Consider the following 17,342-nt stretch of genomic DNA (forward strand, 5'->3'; position numbering starts at 1 on the left):
GCAGGTCATGGAGTTTTGGCGGTGACATATAAGAATTTTGCTAGCAGAGACAAGGTGGTAATTATCCCTTTGTATAAGGCAATGGTCAAGCCACTCCTTGAGTACTGTATACAGGCCTCATTTTAAGAAGAATGTAGAGTTGATAGAACGAGTACAGAGAAGGGCTACAAGATTGGTGCGAGAAACAAAGGGGTGCGCTTATGAAGTAAGGCTTAAGGTCTGCAAGTTGCAGCATCTGGAGACTAGGCAATTGTGAGGTGATCTGATCGAGGTATATAAGGTCTTGAATGGTTTGAGCAGGCTCAATGCCGATAGTATACTTCCGCTTGCACAGACTAAGAACCAGAGGGGGTATAGATTAAAATTAATAAAAGACAGTTCTAGAATAGATGTGCAGAAGTTTGCCTTTAGCCAATGGGTAGTTGATCGGTGGAACAGACTTCCATCTGTTGTTGTGGAAGTTAATAGCTTAAATAAATTTAAGGCTGAAATAGAGAATCATCTGGAGTGACGGATGGGTGAAATGGGAAGGTTTTTTTTTTTTTGTTTTTTGCTGATGCTGTATAAGCTTTCTTTCTTGCATCATATGCCTCAACTGATGCTAATGCTAAAAATAAATACAAAAATATAGAAAACAGTCCACAGTCCAGGTTAAAGTGTTCAAGTCCGTGCTATCAGCCGATTTCAAAGTCCACATTGTCATCAATTAAGTCATGGCAAACTATACAAAAAAATATATATATATATATATATATATATATGTACAGATATTTATATATTGTGTATATTTGCATAAAAGTATGATTATCTACTAGATTTAAAATTATTATTTTTTAAGTTCCCCCCCCTTTCTTCCTTGATATATCATACTGCCAGACATATTATGTTATTATATCGTATTGCTTCTGATTATGAGCTTTGCACTCAGTGCTTCATATTTAGAAATTGAATTGACCCTAAAAATTAAATCTTTCAGCAAAACTGAAAGAACGTCATTAAAAGTTTCTTTTTTTTATTATTTTTTTTATTATTTTTTAAGCCCCCACTCTTTCTTCCTTGATATATCATACTGCCAGACATACACTAACTTATTGTTTATCATGGTAAAATCAGAATTACTGTATAATTTAAGTACTGTGTTGTCATGCATAGAAAATAGTCTACATTTTCATTTTTTAGTCTTTATTAAAATTTTTATGGCGAAGGGAAACTTAGGCCATGGCGCATCTGGTCACAGGATATAAAGAAGGTAGTCGATTCCGGTCATTTGGGACACATCGGGACTAGTGCATTTTGACCCAATTAAGCGGCTGTCCAATTATCTAAAGTTTCACATAAATAGTTAAAAATACAATGGACCGACGCTTTATAATTGGTTCAATGTACAATCAAATCACTTTACGATGGATTCGCCATAGTAAAGTACCATTCACTATACGATGTGTAGTAAGTGCCGGTCATTGTGATTATATTTATGAATTGAATTTTAATTCTATTAAACAGCAATTCTAATTAGCGAAAATAGGAGGAATATTATCCATAGGCTATAAAAGTAAAGGTATATTAAGCACAAATTTACCCTTTATTACTTTACTAATTAAAAAATTAAATGATACCTGATAATCAGAAGAATATACATGATAATCGGAATTATTAATATGTACTGTAATATGTACATATTAACTAATTGACATTTCTATTCACTGACATTTGTGGGTGGGGGTTAAAATTTAAAATAGTAAAAAGATAAGCAATCAATAACAAAAAACATGGCACACACAAATTGCAAGTACCATGATATGCGCAAGTAAGAACAGAGTAACAAGTTATGAAGCTTTAAAAATAGGAATGAAGAGAAGATTCGAAAATTAATTTTTTTATATGATTGAAGATTCCATGGAAGTGTAAACACATTTCACCATAATAACCCACAGAATTCCAGCTGTCGGTATTATCACAAATTCAATAAGATTGAGTTTACTATCCGTTTATGATAGACTGCACCAACAGAAAAGCTCAATAAACAGGTGACTGCTAATTGTTTTATGGTTGTGACCTCCAGAAATCCGACTGAACTACGTGGTACGGTCATAGACAATCGTAGGATAATCTCCAGTGCTGCGGTCTCCTGCCCCGATTAAACAGCATATTGTCCCAATTAAGCAAAGTAAACCCTGGCTATTTTTTTTGATTGGGTTCTGTTTTTTTAAGATTTACCCCAAAACGGTGGCCCAAATAACTGGAATCCACCACTATATATGAAGATATAAAATAATTAAAAGGCTAGACATTGGAGGAGATGTGTGTGTGACTATCCCCCCACCACTCTAGTGTATTCTGGGTGTATGTTTTGGCTGATTAAGCAATATGCATAAATTGTAAATATTATCTGGGTCGATATAGAGGTAACATTTTAAGTTATACAATTTTTCCAGTGTTTGTGAAGTAGAAAAACAAGAGGGATTTATTTCTTTCCATCCCGGCCCACAGTGCCAGTGCAGCAAGTGAAGGAGCTTTTGGCATCTGTATTTATAAGGAAGAAGAATATAATTGAAGCTGGAAACTGTTCTGTTTCTACACAACTTACCTAAGATTTATAAAATTAATTATATTATGAATGTGTTTCACTATTTTTTTATGTTATTTATTTTTTGTTATTGTATTATTGTTATATCAATCAATAATAGTAATATTTTATTATATACAACATAATAAAATATTACTATTATTGATTGATTTATTTTAATCCAACCCTAATTATTGTATTATTACTGACGTTGAAATTTTAATACAGATTTTCTTGTGCATAATTATTATTATTTTTATTTTTATATTTAATTTTTTATGGTTGTGGATGCAGACAGTGCAGACCAGATTCAGGTGTTGGTTGGGTGCAGGTCTAATACCTATGCCAGACATAGGTGCATAGGTGCGCAGTGCATAGAAAGGAAATACAAAAACTGATGTTACACTTCTTATTGAAGATGTCATATGTACCGAATGTGTTTTTATGCATCTTTTGTCATAGAACATAATCTTCCTATGAGTTATGCTGATCATGCATGTGCATTGTTCAGAAATATCATGAAAGATTTCTTTTACTGACTGACAAACATGAAACCCCTCTTTTCTAATATTTGTTTGATGTATGACACTTGTTTGTTGGTCGTTACAAGAAATCCTTTATCTGTATTTCCCAACAGCCATGGGCTTTTTTGTAATACTCATTTGATGTGGGCATCATGTTGTTAGTTTAATTTTTATTTTTAATTTTTTATGGTTGTAGATACAAACAGTGCAGACTAGGTCCAGGTGTTTGTTGGGTGCAGGTCTAATACCTAGTAGCAGGGCATAGGTGTGCAGTGCATAGAAATTTTCATATCAGGTTTCCCAAATCAAGGCCTTTTTTCTAATATTCAGTTTGATGGAAGATTCATGTTTATTGGTTACAAGAAATCTTTCATGTTATGTTTCTTGATGCCCAAAGTCATTTTTTTCTGATGTTGTTCAGAAATTCTTCCCAATAGTGATAAAGTAGCAAACAAACAAAAAAAAAAAAAAAAAAAAACCCTTCTAATTAAATGTAATCTCTTTTTATTCCAAGTGGCAACTATATTTTAGTTCTTGTGCTGTTCATATTTTGTGCCCTTCAGCTTCTACTGTTTTACTGCATATTCTCTAGTCCAGTGGTTCCCAACCTTTTTTGTCTCCCGAACCCCTTTCAACATAATATTTTTTATCGCGAATCCCTTTCAACATTATATTTTTAATGCGAACCACTAAGCCTATATTCTCTGAAATCGTATAATATTTCTGAATTTTTATTATAAAATATTTCCGGTACCACTTTTTTTATAAGCGACATTGCGTAATAATAAAAATTATTATTAAGTATTATTTATACTTTGTAAAGTAGTGATTATTCAGTCCAAACCAGATTTATAACAGCCTAAGAGTAAAAAACTTGCTTCTTGTCTATTGGCCGCAATTTTTGCCCATCTCTGTTCCCACCTCTGTCAAAACCAGATGGTTCTGTTGCCACATCAGCCAAAGATAAAGCTGACCTGCCAACATCCTGTTTTTCTTTCAACTCACGTGTTGATGATCTTGATAAATCACCTCAAACCATTCCTAGTACACTCCATTCAATGTCTCCTGCGATCTTTCGTCAAAAAGGATTTTGATGAATCGGATGCTAAGAAAGCTCCAGGTCCCGATGTTATTTCTCTACTTGTTTTCAAAACCTGTGCCCCTGAACTTATTCCTGTTTTGTGTCGTCTTGGTTCACTTTCTTATTCCAAAGGTGTTTTTACTTCTGCTTGGAAATTTGCTCATATCCAGCCAGTTCCTATCCGATTTCCTACCCTTCCATCCGATTATCATCCCATTGCGTTTCCTTCTACTCTTTCCAAAGTAATGGAGAAATCAATTAACTGTGAACTCTCTATCTGGAAATCTTTCATCTAATCAACGATCACCAGTATGAATTCTGTCAGTGTTGGTCCACTGGTGATATTCTGGCTTATATTACCCATCTATGGACAGATTCAGTGGAAAAGTTTGTTGAAACTCAAGCCATTGCTCTTGACATTTCAACGGCTTTCAATCGTGTTTGGTATAAAGGTCTTCTAAATAAGCTTCCATCCTATGGTTTGCCAGCTGTTCTTTGTAATTGAGTATCCAGTTTTCTCTCTGACCGCTCACTGAGGGTGATGGTAGACGGCCCTCTGTCTTCTAACTTTTCCAGTAACGCTGGTATTCCACAAGGTTCAGTTCCACTCTTTTCCTATTGCATATTAATGACCTCCTTCCATTGACTGAAAATCCTATCCAAAGTTTTTCTGACGATAGCACATTGCATTCCACCTTCCAGTTTGAGAAACCTTGCCCTGCTCAATCAGCTTCAACGTCTTGAATATCTGCTACCAATTCCTTAAATGCCGATCTCCAGGTAATTCTCCAGTGGGGCAAAGACAACTTAATTTCAATCCTTCTAAAATGCAGTCCTGTCCTATATCTCGCAAAAAAGGATTCTTGTGCTCCTATGCTTATGTTCGATGAAGATTTCTATGCAAGATCTTGGGGATTACCCTAACTCCAAGTCTCTATTGGCATAAAGCACATTACAATTACTGTTTCCTCTGCATTTAAAAAACTCGGTTTCTCTTTCGCTTTCGGCATTACTTTTCTTCCAAACAGTTGTTGACCCTGTAGAAATCGCAGTTCCTGTTCTTTTTAAAGTAGTTTCATTTATTATTCTTTAGACAATCTTCATTTTATTCAATTTACTCTCACAAAATTTTATTTTAGTTTGTGATAGACATCACTGGCATTTCAGAGCTTTCACTTTGAAGAATTTTCTTCCATTCACTCTATTTTTTCCATTTCTGAAAACCCTAAACTTGTTTCTTTGGTTTTTGATGTCTTGTTGGTATTGTTGATATTTTTTGTATTTTATTCCTGACCTTTAAAAGAAATGGACATTATAGGAAGTCCAAGGTTAAGTTTCTAGTCTTGATCATAGAAAAGAATATTGTTATCAAGCATTTTCATGTTGGTTGTTCTTGTTTTAGTTTTTAAATTAAAATACATTTCTATACACATATTTACTAAAATAATTGGTTTTATTTTATATTTTGATAATTTAATGTTTAAGTTTGTGATTGTATCTAATCACCACAAAATCCTTGATAATCCTATATGATTATCAAGGATTTGGTTATTTTTATTTTATGTTTAATCAGAAAAATTCCTTGAATAATATCTGACAGTCACATAGTTATTTTTCAGATGTCTTCACACAGTTATTTTTCCTGTAAACATTAGGGCCTGTCAGAGACAGTGCTAGTCATCTTGCAAGACAAAGCAGTAGATTATTTCCTTTGCAGTCCTTCAAGAAAACAAGATTGCTGGTGGTATATGATGCATCCTATTTGTTTTTGATCAAGTTGTACAGAAGGCTATAGATTATTTTGATTTAATGTTTGACGTTGTAGAGCGAACATTGACGTTGTAGAGCGAATATCATCTTTTAAGGGCACAAAAGGTGATATAGTTGTACACGTTGGCACTAATGATATTAAGAGTAGGAGACCGGCAGAATTACTTAACAAGTACAGGTCACTGTTGAACAAAAGCCGAGAATTAGGGTTGAATTTGAAAGTGTCTGCAATTCTGCCCAGACACGATAGGAGGGAGTATATGATGAGAGCCTTGTCGATCAATTCGGCCCTGGAAAGATTGTGCAAGGCTCAAGGGGTAAAATTTTTTTCAGCCTGGACTGTACTTGTTAACAGGAGAGATTGCTTCTACAGGGACGGGATACACTTAAATAGAAAGGGTGCAAGAATATTTGCTGATGCTATCGAGGCAGTGTTAGGTGGGTCGGAAAACTGCTAGCTTGGGGGGAGACAAAGACCAATAGATTGACAGTAGCCACTGGCAGAGGTGAAAGAGATTCTTGCACTGCTTCTATTAGAATGAGCAGATGCCTGAAAAACAAGATGCATGGTATTTCAGAGACTGCTGGGAGCCATTGCGGTACAAGTAAACACATAGGTTGTGTTAGGGTAGCTAAGAATAGAAACAGGTGCAGGTATACTTGCGTGTACACCAATGCTAGGAGTTTAGTAAATAAATTTGATGAATTTGAGGTAGTATTGCTCAAAACATCAAAGGCAGATATTGTTGGGATATCAGAGACGTGGTGTCACACAGATATAAGGGATGCAGAACTGGAATTTGGGGAGTACAACGTCTACAGAAAGGATAGACAGGATAGGAAGGGGGGAGGGGTTATGCTATTAGTTAAGAAACACATAAAAACCAAGGAAGTGAAGCCAGTCGACATCGCTGGACAGTGCAGTGTTGAGGCAGTTTGGTGTGACATAAGCATTGGGAGATCAAAATTGAGAGTAGGAGTGTGCTATAGGCCTAATGACTCTGATGAGTATAATAAGAAACTGTACAGGGAAATAGAGTGGGCCAGTAAATCAGAGAGTCTTATAATGGGAGATTTTAATTTCCCAGATATTGACTGGAATTTGGGGGCTGGTTACTTACACACTAGCAGGGCTTTTGTGGATTTATTGGATAATTGTTTTCTACATCAGCATGTTCGGGAGGCAACTAGAGGGAGTAATACTCTTGATTTGATTATCAGCAGTGATTCTTCATGCATTAAGAATCTGCAGATAAATGAACCACTAGGTGGCAGTGATCACAGTGTGCTGAAGTGGGATTTACTCAAAGAGGTAACTACCATTAGGGGTAAAGGGAAGGGTTATTGCTTCCATAAAGGCGACTACGATGGACTGAGACAGTATTTAAATTCTATACAGTGGGACCAACTGATGATGTTACCAACAGCAAATTCAAAATGGGAAGCATTCAAAAAACTTACCTTGGAAGCTACTAGGCTTTACATACCAACTAAGAAATATTGTTCAAGGTTTAGGCCAAAATGGATATCAGCTGAACTAATGAGGCATATGGCAGAGAAGAAAAATGCATGGGATGCTTATAAATTAACACATGACACAGAAGCCTATGATAGATACAAGTTGATATGCAACCAAGTTACAAAGGAGGTTAGGCAGGCGAAGGCAGATTACGAGAAATCCTTGGCAAGGGATACAAAGAAAAACAGCAAAGAGTTCTTTACTTATGTAAACTCTAGAAGGAAGGGGATGAATCAGATTGGTCCACTTGATATTGATGAGTCAACTGTTGATGATCCTGCTCAGGTAGCTAACAAACTAAATGAATATTTTGCATCGACATTCACACATGAGGAGTTATTTAGCGAGGGGAATGCCAGAGGTGTATTCAACTCTAGCAGTAAGCTACAGAATCTTGAAATAACTGGGAGTAAAGTGGAGGAGAAAGTGTTGAAGATAAACACAAGAAAGGCACCCGGGATGGATGGGATCTATCCAGTTATATTAAAGGAGGCAGCAAAAGAAGTAAGCAAACCCTTAGCCATAATTATGAGAGCATCCTTGGACACTTGGGAGGTCCCCAAGGACTGGAGATGTGCAAATGTATCCCCTATTCACAAAGGGGGACCTTTGTAAAATAATAAGAGGAGTTTACCTCAATCTAGTACCTAGAACACTTCCGTTCTGATATTACAGCTCTGATTCATACTATCTAATTCATTTTTTAAACTCTTATTGACTATTACAGAAGTGTTCTACATAATATATAGAGGTAAACACATCCTATTATTTTACAAATATTATTATCAACGTAGAACGTATTGAGTATTACAGCTCTGATTATTAACAAAGGGGGATCGAAGGGTGACACGAGTAATTACAGACCAGTTAGTTTAACTTCTGTTCCGGGTAAAATAATGGAGTCGCTGGTTAAAGATGCATTGCAGGATCATCTAGATAAGACTGCAGCAATAATTCAGACACAGCATGGGTTTGTTAAGGGAAAGTCTTGTCTGACAAATTTGATAGGATATTATGATGTGGTTACAAAGGAACTGGATGCAAAAAATAATTTTGATATCATATATTTGGATTTCAGGAAAGCTTTTAACACTGTTGCGCATGGAAGACTATTGTACAAATTGCAGCAGAATGGTATTAAGGGTAAATTTCTACAATGGATAAAAGGATGGTTGAGTGGGAGAAGACAGAGGGTGGTAATCAATGGGTGCTGCTCATCGTGGACTAATGTTACTAGTGGAGTCCCACAGGGTTCGGTGTTGGGTCCACTGTTGTTTTGCATATTTATCAATGATATTGATGAAGGTATATCAGGCTTAGTATCGAAGTTTGCAGATGATACAAAGTTGGCAGGGTTGTTAATGGGAGTGTGCTACTGCAACAGGATCTAGATAATTTGGGAAGATGGGCTAAGAAGTGGCAACTGAAGTTTAACCTTGACAAATGCGAAGTACTGCATATGGGTAGAAGTAACCCCCAGAGAAATGTACCAACTGTGTGGTACTACACTTAAGGTGGTAGAAAATGAAAAAGACGTAGGATTAATTGTGCAGTCAGATATGAAGTTTTCTGAGCAATGCAGACAGGCTGCCAGGGCAGGTCATGCCGTTTTGTCAATGATATATAGGAATTTTGCTAGCAGGGAAAAGGAGGTGATTGTCACTCTTTATAAGGCAATGGTCAAGCCATGCCTTGACCATTGCCTTCCTAAAATGAGACCTCCAGACCTGTACGCAGTACAGGTCTGGAGGTCTCATTTTAGGAAGGATGTAGATTTGCTTGAGCGTGTACAGAGAAGGGCAACAAGGGGAATGAAGGGATTCTCTTACCAAGAGAGGCTTAAGTTCTGCAAATTGCAGTGGCTGGAGACTAGGCACCTGCATGGTGATCTGATTGAAGTGTATAAGTCCTTGAATGGATTGAGCACACTGAATTCTGATGGATCCTTCCATTTGTTTAGATTACAAACCTAAGGGGGCATAAATTCAAATTAAGAAAAGACAGATGTAAAATGGATGTTCGGAAATTTGCCGTTAGCCAGCGGGTGGTTAATTGCTGGAACAAACTTCCATCTGTCGTTGTGGAAGTTGATAGGTTGAATAAATTTAAAGAGGAACTGGACAGGCATTTGGAGGGAATGGTGTGATTTTTTTTTTTTTTTTTGGCTGATGCTGCATAACTCATACACTTGCTTTCTTGAATCATATGCCACTTCTACTACTACTGAAAATGTTAATTTTTCAATATTTTAAAAATAGAATCAAGTTTATTTTCAAAAATATGTTTACCCTTTATTGAGCCATCATTTTCTAAATAACAATCAAAATGTAAGCTGCTCTTTCTGATTTTTTTCATTTAAATTCATTTGATATTTTTTTTTGGTTGAATAATTTTGTTTTAAAAAAGTTGGTTATTGATATTTTGTTTTCTTAACTAATGAAAACAAATATTCATATATTTTTTATATATACTGTTAATAGGCTGTAGGATGTCAGGATGGTACTGTTGCATATTATGAACTTGGATTTTCCACTGTCCATAGTCTTTATAAAGAAAGATATGCATATAGAGAAAACATGACTGATGTCATTATTCAGCATCTTATTACAGAAGAAAAAGGTAATTAAATATGTTAAATCAGTCAGTCAGTCAATCAATGGATCAGTTTAGTTGGTTTTGTTGATTGGTTGATTGATTGGTTGATCTGTTAAATTTGTTTGGGCATTATTGAAGCAGAATTATATGGATTTTAATAAGATATTATACAAATACACTGACACCACTTCCCAAATATGAAAGAACGAGTAGGATTATAAAAAAAAAAGTACAAATATATAGTGAATTTGTTACCATGCCACTTCATTTTGATTGTGTTTCTTTAATAAATATTTAGCATGTATTGTATCTTCATTAAAATTTCATAATGAAAATAACATAAATTTAACAAATTTGACTGCTTTATATGCAAATAATACCTCTGCACTTAATTTTGAGAAAAATTTTAAAATTCAAAATCATGAATGATAATGAAATATTCACTAATGCAACTGTTCAGTTATGTTTTTAAATTTCATCTGTTGAGCATAATCCATTGGGAAAAACTTATGGTCCCTTTTATTTAAGAGTTAATTGCCACAGATTAAATATGAAATTTTTATTAAGAAGAAATGCATAGAAAATGAATATTTTCGACATTATCACTAACAGTGCCACTTTTATAATCATTGCCATCATTATGTGAAAAGGTATAAAATTTGAAATATTTTATATTTCAGATTACTTTCCTTTATGTAAGATTTGTCAAATTTATTTTTATTACGTATGGGAAAGCAATTTGAAACCTCATATCCACAAAAAACCTGCATTTATAATATATTTTCATTAAATAACTGAGCACGCCATATATTCAGCATGTGTAGGGTAATCAAATTTTCAGGGATGAATAATGAGCAAAATGAAGTCTGAAATGGGACAAAGTGCACTCTGAAAAGTGAAGAACTAAAATTGGGACTTTGCTGGAACCATACTATGAAAGCCAAGGTAATTGTTTTACGTTATGATAAGCTTATGTTTAAGTTTCTGATTGTATCACAAGTTTAAGCTTTAGATTATCAAACCTAATATTAGCATTAGCAGCAGAGACAAATGAGGCAAAAAGCAAGCTAATGCAACATCAGCCAGAAAAAAAAACTGAAAGAAAAGAAAAAGACGACTCCTATTTCACCTATTTGTTCCATCCAATAGTTTATCTAGTTCTTCCTTGAATTTATTTAAGCAATCAAATTTCACAACAACAGATGGAAGTTTTGTTCTAGCAATCAACCACCTGCTGGCTATAGATGAACTTCCACACATTATTCTGCAACTGTCTTTCCTCAATTTGAATTTCTATCCCTGTGTGTGTGTGTGTGTGAGTGTGAGTGAGTGATATGAGAAAGAGGAAGTATTCCATCAGCATTGAGCTCAATCCATTCAAAGCCATGAATGGCTTTGAATCAGATAACCTCACAGGTGCCTAGTCTCCAGATGCTGCAGTGTGCAGAACTTAAGCCTTTCTTGGTAAGAGCAACCTTTGTTCCCTCACTAATCTCATTTCCCTTCTCTGTACTTGTTCTATTAGCTCTACATCCTTCTTAAAATAAGGCCTCCAGGCTTGTATGCAGTACTCAAGGTGTGTCCAGACCATTGCCTTATACAAAGGAATAATCACCTCCTTATCCATGCTAGCAAAAATCCTGTATATCATTGACAAGATCCCATAAGCTGCTCTGCACTGTGCAAAAAACTTCATATTTTACTGCACAATTACCCCCATGTCTTATTCATTCTCCACTACCCTGAGTTGGTACATCACTCTGGGGTTACTGCTACCCATATGTAGTACTTTGCATTTGTCAATGTTAAACTTCAGTTGCCACCTCTCAGCCCATCTGCCCAACTTTTTTAGATCATGTTGCAGTAGTATACTGTCATTATTGTCATTAATCACCCTATCAACCTTTGTATCATCTACAAATTTGAATATTAAGTCTTCATCAGTATCATTAATAAATATAGAAAACAACAATGGGTATAATGCAGAACCCTGCAGGATTCCACTAATAATATTAGTCCAAGAAAAGCAATGTCCATTGATTCCCATTCAACCATCCCTTTATCCATAGCAGCAACTTGCCCTTAATGCCACACTGCTCCAATTTGTACAACAGTCTGTTATGTGCAACAGTATCAAAAGCTTTCCTGAAATCCAAGTGTATGATATCAAAATTATTTTTTTCATCCAGTTCCTTTGTGACCAAATTGTAAAAAGGAAGGGAATTGGTTAAAAAAAAATATATTTTTTTTTTCATCCAGTTCCTTTTTTGACCAGAGTTTCATAAACAAAATGAGGGAAAAAGTAGTAGCAGTAATGGAGGTGTGTGATGCAAGAAAGCAAGTGTATGAGCTTATGTAGCATCAGCCAAAAAAAAAAAAAAAACAACTTAATTTCACACTTGTATTCCCTCTAAAAGTTTGTTCAGTTCCTCCTTGAATTTATTTAAGCTATCAACTTCCACGATGACAGATGGAAGTTTCTTCCATCAATTAACCACCCGACTGCTAAAGGGAAATTTCAGCACATCTATTCTACAACTGTCTTTCATCAATTTGAATTTATGCCCCCTCAAGTTTGTAATGTGAGCAAGCGGAAGGATCCCATCAGAATTCAGTGTGCTCAACCCATTCAAAGCCTTATATACCTTAATCAAATTACCTTGCAGGTGTCTAGTTTCCAGCTGCTGCTGCAGTTTGCAGAACTTAAGCCTTTCTTGGTAAGAGGATCCCTTCGTTTCCCTCACCAATCTTGTTGCTCTTCTCTGTACATGCTCAAGCAACTATACATCTTTCCTAAAATGAGGCCTCCAGACCTGTACACAGTACTCAAGTGTGGCTTGACCATTGCTTTATACAAAGGGATAATAACCTCCTTTTCCCTACTAGCAAAATTCCTGTATATCATTGACAATAATCCATGACCTTCTCTGGCAGCCAGTCTGCATTGCTCAGAAAACTTCTATCGACTGCATAAATACTCACAGATCTTTTTCATTTTCTACCACTCTAAGTGTAGTATCACACAGTTGGTACATTTCTCTGGGGTTATTTCTACCCATATGCAGTACTTTGCATTTGTCAATGTTAAACTTCAGTTGCCACTTCTCAGCCCAAATTTTTCTAGATCTTGTTGCAGTAGCACACTGCCATTACTGTCATTGACAACCCTGCGAATCTTTGTATCATCTGCAAACTTCAATATTAAGCCTGCTATACCTTCATCAATATCATTGATAAATATACAAAACAACAGTGGACCCAACACCAAACCCTGGGCATTGTCCATTGAGTACCACTCTTTCTTTTCCCACTCAACCACTCTTTCTTTTCCCACTCAACCACCCTTTTATCCATTGTAGCAACTTACCCTTAATACCATACTTCTCCAATTTGTACAGTAGTCTTCCATGAATTTCCATGAGTAACAGTGGCAAAAGCTTTCCTGAAATCCAAGTACAGGCATTCCTTGGCTTACGTAATACTCGACTTAATGGAAATCCGACTTCACGTAAGATTTTACCGGTCAGTGCAAACTTAAAATAATCTGGGAAACATGTTTTTCATCTCATAGGATTAAACAGAGGTACCTTGAAAATATCATAATGTGAACCCAATAATACATTGTATTTTGATAATTCATTCCAAGACCTCGGAAATTGAAATTTTTGCTATATAATGAAGCTATTTATCTCTCTAAAAGGTCAATTTTATAATGAAAATTGCAGTACAATTTCATCGTTATTATATGTTCCATTATAAGAATCAATTTTGAATGCCTTTGTGATATTTTTCTAAAACACATTTCTGGAGGTCACTGCCATAAAACAGTAAAAACAATTTGCACTTTCTGGTTTTTTGGGCTTTTCTCTTAGTGCAATCTGTTATAAACAGGTTGTAAATTCGATCTTATTCCATTTGCGATAATACAGATAACTGGAATTTTGAGGATTTTTACATTACTATACTTCTAATACTAATCACTTTTGCTTCTTCCTGTGGCCACTGTTAACCTTTTAGTCTGTGTATCCCCCCCACAAGCTAGCAGTTTTTCGACCCACCTAACACTGCCTCGATGGCATCAGCAAATATTCTTGCAGTCAGGTAGATAGCCATTTCCTTATTCCCAATGAGAGTTATGTTTTTCTTTGATTAGCTAGTATCTTTATCAGTTGGTATTTTTGTACTAGCTTCTGATAATTTTCTGGATTGTTTTTAGGGGCAGGTAGTATCGATGACATGTATCATCTGTTTCTCCAGGGTCAGACCTTTCCTTTTGTGAGCCTGTGTGTGTGTGTGTGTGTGTGTGTGTGTGTGTGTGTGTGTGTGTGTGTGTGTGTGTGTGTGTGTGTGTGTGTGTGTGTGTGTGTGTGTGGTCTCCTTGTTGAGGTTGAGTGTTGTGCCATTTGTCTTGGCTTGGTGGATTGGTGCTGTGTTTTTGTGAACGTAATTATGCAGGTTGTTAATTGTCTTCTCTTCTTGTTCAGTGAGTTCAGTCAATCCCTTTCCTCCTTGTTTACAGGCTATGGTTGATGGCCCCGGGCGCCAAGCAAATGTGACTGAGCGATTTCTCTGTGCTATTACTGCGATTTCCCAAAAGTGATTTACAGCTATTTTACGTTCTTGACGTTAATAAATTTATTCATTTAAAAACAGCTCTTGTAACAAAAACACTTGTACAGAGCAAGAAAGGAAAGGCACCTTTCTTTATTTCTTCTAGTTTACTATTAACCACTTACTACTTTTCGCTTGGTCACACCAGGCACTGCTCCTGCCTCCCTGTGGCGGGGCCAGTAACCTTGGCAGAAAAGTCCATTTGCCAGGGGCTAAGAGGAGCCAACATGGAACAATATATGTTTCCAACTTTAGAGCCGTCAAGCTGTCGGCCAAACACAGAAAATGACCATGATTTGCCGCAAGCAAAGAGGTTGAAAACCAATCCCTCGGCGACAGACTTACCTGCATTCTTAATAATGCACTCACTATCTGAACAGCCTCTCAGTAAGCTATCCCCCTTTTTAATTCAAAAACATCTGGAAAGTATTATAGGGTCTCCCAAAACGGTTAAGAGACTGCAATCAGGGGACTTAATTATTGAAACTCTAAATAGCAGGCACTCTGAGAAATTAATAAAAAAGACAACTTTTGCTGGTATTCCAGTGAAAGTAACTCCACATGCAACCCTAAATACATCAAAGGGTGTAATATCTAGTTGGGACCTGATGAATGTGATGGAGGAAGAAATTAAAGAAGAGCTTCAGGAACAAAATGTAATAGCTGTAAACAGAATAATGATAAAAAAAGACAATATTCTCACACCTACCAGAAATATCGTTCTTACCTTCAACAGTCCAAGCCTGCCCTCATCAGTAAAAGCTGGATATCTACTTTGCTGCACTCGTCCTTTCATACCAAATCCATTGAGATGTTATAAATACCAAAAGTATGGCCATTCTCAAATGACATGCAGAGGGAACCCAGTTTGTCCCAACTGTGGATCCTCTGATCACATTCAAAGTGATTGTTTGGCAAAAGAAATATGTCCCAACTGCAAAGGCAACCATCCTGCCTACTCTAAGACATGTGAGAGGTGGAAAACAGAGAAAAAAATTGTAAAATATAAAGTTGAAAACAGAGTTAGTTATCAAGAGGCAAGAAAATTAATTGCACCCAGTATACCTAACCGTACCTATGCCAATATTACAAAAAAATATCGAACCACTGCCACACAAACCAATGTTACTATTCCTTCAAACACTTCCATCTCTGACTGGGCTCGGGCTGTCCTCTCTCAGCAACAGTCCAGTGCCGTTAAGCACTCAGACCAAGCAAATAATACGCCTCTCACAATACCAGCAAAATCTCAATCTCCGCCAGTGAATGCCACTACTACAAATAATGATAGTTCGACTTCAAAAAAGATTATTCGGGACACATCGATGGAGGCAGAGTACCCATCCAAACAGGAAGATCCAATTCTGGAAATATTTGCAGAAGAAGAGATGGACACTGGTCGCCCTTCCTTTCCAAAAAGAGACAAACCAAAGCCAGAACGCCATAAGACAGCCACGTCAGGTACAGCTTCTTCTTCTAAATTCAAGTAATGCCTAACATCTTGCAATGGAATTGCAGAGTCTTTCATAGAAACATTGATGACATCCGTTACTTAATTAATCGCTACTCTCCAGTTGGTTTCTGCCTGCAAGAAACTTATTTAACTACTCAAATTTCCATTTCCATAAAAAACTACTCGGTCTATAGATAAGATCGGAATACATCCAATTCTGCTCGTGGTGGTGTAGCTATTTTAATTAGTACAAGGATTCCAGCTAGGCAAATCACTCTCCAAACCCAAATCGAAGCTGTCGCTGTGCGTCTGATTACTCAGACTGCGTTAACTCTAGTCTCAGTTTATCTCCCACCAAATCATACTTACTCTTATAATGATCTTAAAGAACTTTTATTACAGCTACCCTTCCCTATCTGCCTGCTAGGGGATTTCAATGGCCACCACCCTTTATGGGGTTCATCTAAATTAGACAGACGCGGCCGACTGATTGAAACTTTACTGGAAAAAGAAAACCTCACTCTACTTAACAGTGGCTCGCACACCCATATACAGTTACCCAATGGACAGACTTCTGCCATTGACCTATCGATTTGCTCCCTGATACTGTTTTCAGCTATTGAATGGTCCACTCTGGATGATCCCATGGGCAGTGATCATTTTCCAATTGTTTGTAATCTGTTGACTACACAACCACAATTACAACAGCCCTGCAGGAAATGGAAATTCTCTAAAGCCAATTGGGCCAAATTTCAGTCAGCAATCACTCTTGACAAAAAAACTATTCAACAGAGATGAAGTTACTGATTATATTACATCCCTCCTTTTAGTTGCAACTAAGTACTCAACTCCATTATCCCCCGTCCCAACGGCATTTCAACTACTGGTGGAACGAAGAGTGCACAAAAGCAAAGAAGGAAAAAAATAAAGCATTTAATTTATTCCGTCGATCTCCAACCACAGCTAATCTAATTAGCTACAAGAAACTAAGGGCAAAGGCGCGTTACATTCAAAAGCAGGCCAAGAAAGATTCTTGGACTAGGTTCGCATCAACTATCAATAGAAACACTGACTCCAGACTAATATGGAAAAAAATTAGGCAGCTTTCTGTGAAGTTTCCAGCTGTTCCTTCCCCAATTCTATCCTGCAATGGGCAAGAACTCTCTGCTCCTCTAGATATAGCCAATGTCTTGGGCAAAACCTTTGCTCAAATATCGGTTGCA

General features: G+C 36.5%; 1 protein-coding gene across 4 annotated transcripts in view; it reads left to right on the top strand.

Annotated features, from left to right (window-relative positions):
- The window catches only part of Oseg1 (intraflagellar transport protein Oseg1), a 540,669-nt gene that overhangs the window by 151,817 nt on the left and 371,510 nt on the right, over positions 1-17,342 (top strand). For all 4 annotated transcript variants that reach the window (XM_090387737.1, XM_090387735.1, XM_090387736.1 and 1 more), the window contains one exon: positions 9,941-10,079. In XM_090387737.1, coding sequence (XP_090243863.1) covers positions 9,941-10,079 — 139 coding nt within the window. The remainder of the gene's footprint in view (positions 1-9,940; positions 10,080-17,342) is intronic.

Source organism: Mastigoproctus giganteus, chromosome 13 (assembly GCF_048544385.1).
Source record: "Mastigoproctus giganteus isolate SK-2022 chromosome 13, ASM4854438v1, whole genome shotgun sequence".
Taxonomy (NCBI): domain Eukaryota; kingdom Metazoa; phylum Arthropoda; class Arachnida; order Uropygi; family Thelyphonidae; genus Mastigoproctus; species Mastigoproctus giganteus.